Source organism: Carassius gibelio, chromosome B5 (assembly GCF_023724105.1).
Source record: "Carassius gibelio isolate Cgi1373 ecotype wild population from Czech Republic chromosome B5, carGib1.2-hapl.c, whole genome shotgun sequence".
NCBI classification, from domain to species: domain Eukaryota; kingdom Metazoa; phylum Chordata; class Actinopteri; order Cypriniformes; family Cyprinidae; genus Carassius; species Carassius gibelio.
The window spans coordinates 31,110,345-31,119,731 of record NC_068400.1 but is presented as its reverse complement, the minus strand read 5'-3'; the positions used below and the strand labels follow the sequence as shown (position 1 = coordinate 31,119,731).

The following is a 9,387-nucleotide window of genomic DNA, read 5'->3' as shown; positions in this document are numbered from 1 at the left end:
CAGAGAATGCTGACCACAGGAAACAAATGCGAAAGAAACCACAGGGTATGACAGGAAATTAACACTTTCAGGGTTACGGTACATGGAATTTAGGTAGTCACTGTACAAATAAAATATATATCACTATAAAAAATATCACTTTTTGATTGGAAAATATGCACTGTAAAAACATTTTAATATAAAAATTATAAAGTCAGAGTGGTTACAAAATTCTTTATTTATAATTCCTAAAATGTATAATTCCACTTTAAAAGCGGTGAAGTAAATCAAGATGAAAGCTCATTAAGTAAAACCAGTGCTACTGAAGGTCCATCATTATTCACCAAATAGTACATATAGGCTATTGGTAGCTGTAAAGGACCTGTAGAACCTTTGAAAAGTTACAACAGTAACAAAAGTTGTACTATTTTACATTTGTGGTAGCCAAGCTCAAAAAAAAAAAAAAAAAAAGATTCAGATTTTTATCTTGATTATGCCAGTTATTTTATTCTCCGTCTTTGGTGCACATAGAAAAATCACAAAAGCACAGTGCTTAATAAGGATTTTAAAATGTTCTAAAAAGCAGATATCAAACTTGTTTCTTGTGCGTTTGCACAGGATATTTTAAGACAGTGTGAATTAAGAATCCATTTATTCACTGCAAAGAGGCCACAATATTTTTTTAGTAGCTATATATAAAGAGTTTATATAGTAAATAATATACTTAATGCAAAATTGCATAAGTAAAATTAAAATAACATTTTATGACAAAGAGATACAGAAGATAACATGGAACAAACAAAAATGAACATGCATCTCTACAATACTTATATTAAATACTACAGTGATGGCCACTGAGAACTGTATAAAAAGTGGCTGATGTAACACACTGTTAACAGTAACGCATATTGTTACATTACAGTTTGATAGCTGATGATAAACTGGTTTGGGGTGTTACCAAATGCAGCCACAATGAACTAGATAACAACTACATGGTCTAAAATAAGCTGAAAACATTAGTTTATTTATTCCTTATTTTTTCACTAATTAATATTGTTTGCACCAATACAAGCAAAATGAACATTTCTGTAAAAATCCCCCTAGTGTAAAAAATCTGAGCATGATCAGAGTACAAAATGTTGTTAATGCATGCATGGACACCCATAGTCCCTAATATCAAATATAAGACAAGATAATGTAACAAGTCATACAATCCTGATCAAATAATTTGCTGCTTGTTGTACTCTACAGCTATAAAACCTGTCTTGGTATTTATTTTATATATCACATAAGCATACAGCAGCAGGCTCTTTGCTAGTTCCTCTCTTTCTTTTGGACAGAGTCTTCTTCTCTACTCAGGTAAGTACTTTTTGTTCTCCCAAGGGAACGGGTAATCAGGTGCCTGGTTGTAGTGACCCATAAGGAAGATGGCCACTGTGCCAACAGAGAATAGCAAGATGGCTGCCCAGAAACAAACCTTGTCAATCATCTTACCGATCAGCACCCAACTCTCCATCTCCTGAGAAAAAAAAGAGAAATAGCATGAGAAAAAAAACAAGATGAAGGAGGAAAAACAGTGCGTGGGTGGAACCGACTGCACTGGGGATGTTTAGAAAAGTTATCTTGCTAGGACACTCCTGTACACACACACACACGTTTGTTTTTGTTGAAAGTGGGGACATCCCATAGGCGTAATGGTTTTTATACTGTACAAACTGTATATTCTATGGCCCTTCACCAACCCCTACACCTAACCCTAACCCTCACAGGAAACTTTGTGCATTTTTACTTTCTCAAAAAAACGTATTCTGTAAGATTTATAAGTGTTTTGAAAAATGGGGACATGGGTTATGTCCTCATAAGTCACCCTCTCCTTGTAATACCTGTGTCATACCCATGTCATTAAACAGAGTTTTGTCCTGATATGTCACAAAAACAAGAGCACACACACATACACACACACTTACAGATCCAATGTCATTTTGCTGCTTAGTGGATTCAGCAATGAAGTTACAGGCATCCACACACTCTTTTATTTCTGGTGCTGTCTTTGCCAGACTCTTGTAGAGGTTTGCAGTACTTGTCACATCAATTTCATCCACTAGAGGGAGACAAACACAAACACTTAAGAACATACAATACAGTCAGGTATTATAAATGTAAAACATAAAAAACTAATAGTAATTTTAAATGCCTAAATGATGCTAATGATTATGAGAGTAATTAACATGCAAAATGCAAACATTCCAAAAGCATTCCTAAAGTAATAGTTCACCCCAAAATGAAAATATGCTGGAAATGGCCATCCAAGATGTAGATAAGTTCGTTTGTTCATTTAAAGAGATTTGGAGAAATTTTGCATTAAATGACTTGGATCCTCTGCAGTGAATGGGTGCTGTCAGAATGGGAGTTCAAACAGAAGATTAAAAAACATCACAATAATGCACAAGTAATCCTCACAACTCCAGTAAAACAGTTAACATCTTGTGAAGTGAAATGTTGTCATTAAGGAATCCATCATTGAATTTATTACAAAGGCAGTGAACATTTCACTTCACTAGACATGAACTGATGGACTGGAGTCATGTGGATTAATTGCGGAGATGTTTTTATCAGCTATTTTAACATCTTTCTGATGGCACCCATTCCCTGCAGAAGATCCATTAGTAAGCAGGTGATATATTACTAAATGTGAAGAAATAAACTCATCTACATCATGAATGGCCTGAAGGTGAGTAATGTTCAGCAAATTTACATTTTTGAGAGAGCTATTATTTGAACTGTGCATCTCTCCTGATCTGACCACTGTAGTTCATAATACTCTTATATGTCATGAATGCTTTAGATACAGTAAGTGAATGTTTGAATTTGTGTTACCAATTGAGCGCATGAGTCCATGTCTCTCTCTCTGTTTATCAAACATCATCTCACTGCGTGGCTGTTTCAAAACATATTCTTCAGCCCTTTGCATCAGCCCAAAGGAACTGCGCCGCCTCTCCCTCATTTCACACGTCCCACCCCCCGGCTCCTCCTCATCCAGAAACAAAGTCATGCCAAGGAAACGTGGGACCACCTCAAGGAAAATCTAATAATGGGTATAAGAGAAGTACAGTAAAAGAAGGACTACAGAATCAGAAGCTGTACAATGATATTTCTAATTAGGAAATATATTAATGACAAAAACACATAAACGCACATGTCTGATGGTGTGTGACATGTTGTGTGTACTAGGACTACGGAGGGAGAAGTTGAGGACAATGATGCAGTTGGTCACAATCAGTGTGGTCATACACATGACGAAGATTAAATACCTAAAATAAAACCAAGAAAAAGAGAAATTCGATTAAAACCAGTGAGACTTATTAAAGTTGGTTATAAAATGAACACCCAATGACACTCACTTGCCAATAAGAGGCACAGAAAGTGATGTTTCTGGGATCTTCTGAGCGATCAGGAAGAGAAACACAGTCTGAGCCAACAATACAGAAATGGACACAGTCAACTTCTGCCCTCCAGCTAAGAGACAGAGGAGACAGAGTGAGACAAAGACATAGTGTGCAGAGAAAAACAGACAGAGGGAGTATTAACACTGTAAGACAAAGAAAATGGCATCTTAATATTTTAAGGCATACTGAACATTAATCTCAGAATGTCTGCACATGCACACGCAAACACCTTTTGCAGGTAGAAAAAAGGCCAGAACGACCAGAGAGGAGATGAGAGAGCAGGGAAGGATGATGTTGATTATGTAGAAGAGTGGTTTCCTCTGGATGATGAGGTTGAAATACACCTCTTGGTACTCCAGATCATCAGGAGAGTAGCGTGAGTTTGTCAGCTTACGAGCAGGACGATGCTTGATTGCCCACTCCCCATTCTCTGTGAGACCATGCGAACATTAGAAGAAAGACACATGTGAACTTTCCTCTTAGTAATAAATGTGATGTGCTGATTAGTTGTTTTATATTCAAGACCATTTTTTAAAATAAGGCTTTATATGTATTTTTACTACATTACTCTCTATCGTATCTGTTTTTGATTCATTTTATGGTTGATTCAATTTTTGTTTATGTTAGTCTCTTGTGGTAACCAAGGCTGCACTTATATGATACAAAATAGAGTAAAAATAAATAACACATAAATATTGTGAGATATTATCAAAATTTAGGGCAACTGTTTTGTGTTTTAATATATTTTGTAATGTAATTTATTTCTGTGATGATAAAGTTGAATTTTCAGCAACCATTACTCCAGTCTTCAGTGTAACATGATTCCTCAGAAATTATTTTAATATGCTGATTTGCTGCTCAAGAAACATATTCCGATGATTGTCCATTTTAAAAACAGTTGTGCGGCTTAATATTTATGCGGAACCCATGAGATATTTTTATTTTTTGACAAATAGAAAGTTCAAAAGAACAGCATAAATATTTTACAATATACAATATACAATGTATTCACTGGCACTTTTGATCAAATTGATCTTTCCATGCTAAAGAAATTCCCCCGAAGTGTGTGTGTTGAGTGTAAAAAATAGTAAAGTGTGTGAACATGGCACCTGTGAAGGCCTCAGGGTCAATGTCCACCCACTCAATAGGCTTTCCTGTATCTCCATCTTCTGCCAATACCATATCAATTTCATTTGCACTGTATGTCTGAGACCTGCAGGTGTAAAATAAAATATAATAATAATAATAATTATATATATATATATATATATATATATATATATATATATATATATATATATATATATATCAAATTAAATGTAATACTAATAAATTAGTAAAATAATATAATAAAATAATATTATCATGTAATAAAAATAAAATAAATATAATTTTTATCCATAATCTTGTCACTAATCATGACACTTGCAAATCATTTAAACACAAATCTCACTCAGTGCCAACCTGAAGACTAGTGTGCAGTTTTGCCAGTCGAAAGGGAAGTAGGTGATCTCAATAGCACAGGTACTGCGGTAGATGGCAGGGGGAAGCCAGTACATGGAGCCATCACTCGAAATCAACACATTAGCGTAATATGCCACATCAAACTTGCCATCAATGCTGTAAAGAGAGTGGAAAAGAAGTAATTATGCCATTATTGTAGTAACAGAGAGAATATAATTGGAAATTCACTGTTGTACTGCTAACTCACTTGTTTTCCAAAACTATATCTGGTAGCCACACAGTGTTGTATGGCACACGGATCAGATCAATGCCGTGATACTCAGATGTATTCCATGCAAGACGGTAATCATGCCATTGCTAAAAAATAGAAATGTGATAGAAGAAAAGCAGGAATTAACGGGACATAGAACAGAAAATGCAAACTATGTAAAATGCAGCAAAAATACAGAATTAACTCAGACATTTGTGTGAACAAAAATTGAAGAGAGAAAATTGTAAACAAAAAAAAAACTTTGGCTGGTGGCGGTGTTCATGTCTTATGCTTGAGCAGCACATGTTTAGAGTGCCATGCAACGTTCACCTGTAAAAAAGCTAAACTTTTGACAAATTTTAAGTCAGCATGGAATGTTCTCTAAATGCATGATGGATTGATTTTTATTGCGAATTACTCTTCAAAATATCTTAACTTGATGTTCAAGTGGAACATAAGAATTCTCTCGTTCAAAAATTTAGTTTCTGTCATTAATTACAAAAACCTGTAAGATATTTTTGATAAAAGATCTCTGACCCTTCATAGACAGCAAGGTTAATCAAGACACAGAAACGTAGTAAGAACACTGATAAAATAATCCATGATACATCACTGGTTTAACTGAATTTTATTTAAACTACAAGAATACTTTTTGTGCACAAAGAAAACAAAAATAATGACTTTATTCAAGGTTTTTTTCACTCCTTGGTCAGTCCTCCGCCATTATCTAAAGAGTACCATGATGCATGCCCATGCATTCTACTGCTTGTAAACAAGGTGCAGTGTGTTCTACGTCAACAGCAGCACACGCATGCATTGATAATGGTGGAGGACCCAGGAGTAAAGAAATAGTTGAATAAAGTTGTTATTTTATTTTTGTGCACAAAAAGTATACTTGTAGTTTCACAAAATAATGGTTGAACCACTGAACCACACAGATTTCATCAAAAATACCTTAATTTGTGTTCCGAAGATGAATGAAGGTCTAAGAGGTTTGGAACGACATGAGGGTGAGTAATTAATGACAGAATTTTTCATTTTGGGTGAACTATATCTTTGAACTCTGCACCTTTCTAACAACTGACTGCAAGATTACATTCAGATCGGCCTCCATCCAATCAACAAATGATGGGCAGAACCAAGAACCAGACTTTCATTTTTCCATAATCTATAATTTGTTTTATTCAGATGTAGATTAAAATATGAAAGAAAAGACCTGTTACACTGCAACTATTTACTACAACATTTAGTGTGAACGGTCCCTGGGATGTTGTGTAAAATACTCACAATCTCAATCCAAACATTTGTAGTTAAAGTCTCCTCTTTTTCATTCTGTTCAGGAAGAGAAAGTTTCCAAATATACAAAGCTGAATAAATCATGGGATAATATGCACACACACACACACACACAGACATATTTATATACAGTGGCATATATGTATACACAAAACTCACACTACTTGTCACTCTTAGCAGGAAGATTATTTACCAAAGAGATGAGGTTGGTTAGAGTCAACTTGACCTGAACCTTGACTTTTTCATCAGGTCTTGCTGGTCGAATATTTTTATTGTAGTTTTTAAACTTATCTGCGATTAACTGGATCTCCTCATTTGCACTGACTGCAGAACGAAAGAATGAGAGACAGAAATGAGTTTTATCATTTGCTTACAAAACCTGTGACAGCTGACGAACTGAATTAATCTGTGAAATTGAAAATTTAAAGAGTTTAGATATTTTATTATTAAACGTACAAAAGGCCTATACAAGCAGCAGGCAAATTCATATCCGTTGTACTGCAGTTTACAAACCATTTAACTTTTAATATGCGTAACAAAACTAAAAATCAAAAAAAAAAAAAAAAAAAGTATATCAGCTATTTAAAACTTTACTGACTCAGCACTATAAAACCAATACAAGTTGCAGTAATCCCTAAGCAAAATGGTAATGTTAGTAACAGCTCTAAATATCTATTAAAATGACCACAATTTAGAAAAGACTTTTAGAAATTATTACACAGTTAAGTATAACACTGCTTGCGGTTACAGTACTAAGACGAAGAGCCAAGTCAGTCACTCAGTTTTGAGGTACACAAGAGCACGTACCTTGTAATACAGTGGCCACAAGCGCAAACGCAACTATATACGTCCTACCGAATCCGTCGGCCATGGTCGCCAAAAGACAGTCTTAAAAGTTAGTAACAAAAGACAGACACGTTATTTTCGAGTGGTCAGTAACAGAGCTCTCTCTTCCCCTCACTGCTACAGCTGTCACTGCACGAGGCTCGAGTTACAGCGCGCTCTTAAAGTCACATTCACTAATCGCCAACATCATTATGCCTCTAATACGCGACAATGATGCAGATTATGTAGGTTACTTCTCTAATATTACTGTTAGTGACCTCAGAAACTATGAATAGAGGCGAAACATGCTGACGGGAGCGTCAATTTCAGGTGCCAATCGTAAAACTTTGGTTCCACTCACTATTGAGCGAACCCATGGTGATGTTGAGAGACGTGCATTTTTACTAGTATCATAATGGTTTAATACCGATAAGCATAACGGTTAATGATAGTGTTGTTTACCCTCAGGGAACTGTGTTTCAGTCTGAAGAAATAAGCAATGTTAACAGGTGTAGTGAGGGGCCGGCTGAAGGGCCATAGTGTTGATGTCTCCCATGAACATGGGTATAAATAACCAGTGTCTGTCTGGACATTGTGCCCTGCTGCGTATCTCCCTGGAACAAGGTAAATGCAGGGGTTAGGGAGTGTGTTTTGTATTATTTTCTTATAGACTACACTGTAAATAAAAGTGTGTAAAAAAAAAAAAAATGGCCCTATTTACAGGCCCCTACTGTGTGAACATAAAGGATTTTTTTTTCCACAGATTTTAAATTACATAATGCATTGAGTTGTGAAGTGTTAAATGAAATTTAAGGGAACTTGACAGATTATGTCCTGGCTGAAAATTACCAGTATCTTTTCCTTTTTTTCCTACAGTGTACATTGGGGCTAAAAGTTCTCACAAGGATAGCTACCTGAAATCCCCTCCACTGACAGGTAGCCAACAGTCCTCATAAGGAAAACAGCTTAGTAAACACACTAGTAATCTCTTAATGAAAATATAAAATGCAATAAAGTTTGGATTTAGAGTTAATGGAAAGAAAATATCATTAGCTCAACATAAAGCTAATAAAAGTCAATAGAAAATGGTAGAAGTGTGCGTGTGTGTGAAAGGGATTCTAACAAAATAATTGTCAACGGGTTTTTTTTCCAAGTCTTTTTGTGCCCAGAAGGTCAAAAGTTCATAACTGTGAGTTATGAAAGATGCCTGAGTGGTGATATCAAATACATAACTGTCCAGCGTGTCAGGTTTTAAATTATTTATGAAGTCCAGCACATACTGTGACAACTGACACTATAGGTTGGTTTTAAAGCATGGCTGCACATCAAAGAGAACATTTTGAATAAAACGGGCTCCATGATCTACAGGATTTTTCAGTAATCTTATGCACAGCATCTCTTTGATGTCATTCTCTTAAATTATATTATGACACATTCAAGTTGTTTATTTCATGCATTTTTGTTTTGTTTACATTTTTGTTTAAATTTATTGCTTTGCCAGTTGCTGGCCACTGGGCTTAAGTGGTACACGGTACATGGGCTTAAGTGTCACTGGATTGCAAAGCTTGTCGGTAGGCTTACCGGAGCATGAATTCCTGTCTCCTTTGTGTACTATTAATATGACCTGTAATTGAACCGTGTTCCATGTGGGTAACCGGAAACGCCACATCCGGGGTACCGTGGCTTTACACTGTCTTTGACAAATGAGAACATCAGAAATGCATATAAAACCATAATGTACTTATCATCCTGGGTCCACAGGTCTCAAAACAGACTAATTTCACCACTCAGCATGTAGCAAACATTCTAATTTGTCTGAAAAGCCTCCTGCATGAATGTTGGAGGATATTAGGGTTTGCCCTCAACCTCCTCCACATTTACTCTTTCTCTCTCTCTTCGTTTGGCTTGATCACTTTTTATCAGGGGTCGCAACAGCGGAGTGATCTGCACAACTAATTTGGCACGTTTTACGCTGGATGTCCTTTCTACTGCAACCCAGCCCTGTTATTATTGGGAGGCCTGAGGGAGAACAAACCTGTGTCCCCCAGTGTTGGGACACACTCACTCATTCACACACACTCACTCACTAATTACGACCAATTTAACTTTTTTCAACATTTACTCCTT

The 9,387-nt window shown here is 35.9% G+C and overlaps 1 protein-coding gene across 1 annotated transcript; it reads right to left on the bottom strand.

Moving 5' to 3' along the window:
* Positions 1 to 198: 198 nt before the first annotated feature.
* Positions 199 to 7,570, bottom strand: chrne (cholinergic receptor, nicotinic, epsilon). Its single transcript, XM_052555418.1, has 12 exons — positions 7,243 to 7,570; positions 6,629 to 6,759; positions 6,427 to 6,471; positions 5,137 to 5,246; positions 4,890 to 5,045; positions 4,535 to 4,638; positions 3,655 to 3,855; positions 3,381 to 3,495; positions 3,176 to 3,290; positions 2,857 to 3,064; positions 1,947 to 2,080; positions 199 to 1,498 (listed from the first exon to the last, which is right to left on the bottom strand). The coding sequence occupies exons 1-12, from the start codon at positions 7,304 to 7,306 to the stop codon at positions 1,331 to 1,333; spliced, it is 1,551 nt and encodes a 516-aa protein (XP_052411378.1). The 5' UTR covers positions 7,307 to 7,570; the 3' UTR covers positions 199 to 1,330.
* Positions 7,571 to 9,387: the final 1,817 nt, after the last annotated feature.

Excerpts from the sequence above, each read along its gene's own strand:
- chrne (XM_052555418.1), bottom strand. The coding sequence starts at position 7,306 with ATGGCCGACGGATTCGGTAGGACGTATATAGTTGCGTTTGCGCTTGTG. Across the intron at positions 5,046-5,136 it reads GATATAGTTTTGGAAAACAA|CATTGATGGCAAGTTTGATG; the intron begins GTGAGTTAGCAG and ends CTCTCTTTACAG. Across the intron at positions 3,856-4,534 it reads TGACCCTGAGGCCTTCACAG|AGAATGGGGAGTGGGCAATC; the intron begins GTGCCATGTTCA and ends ATGGTCTCACAG.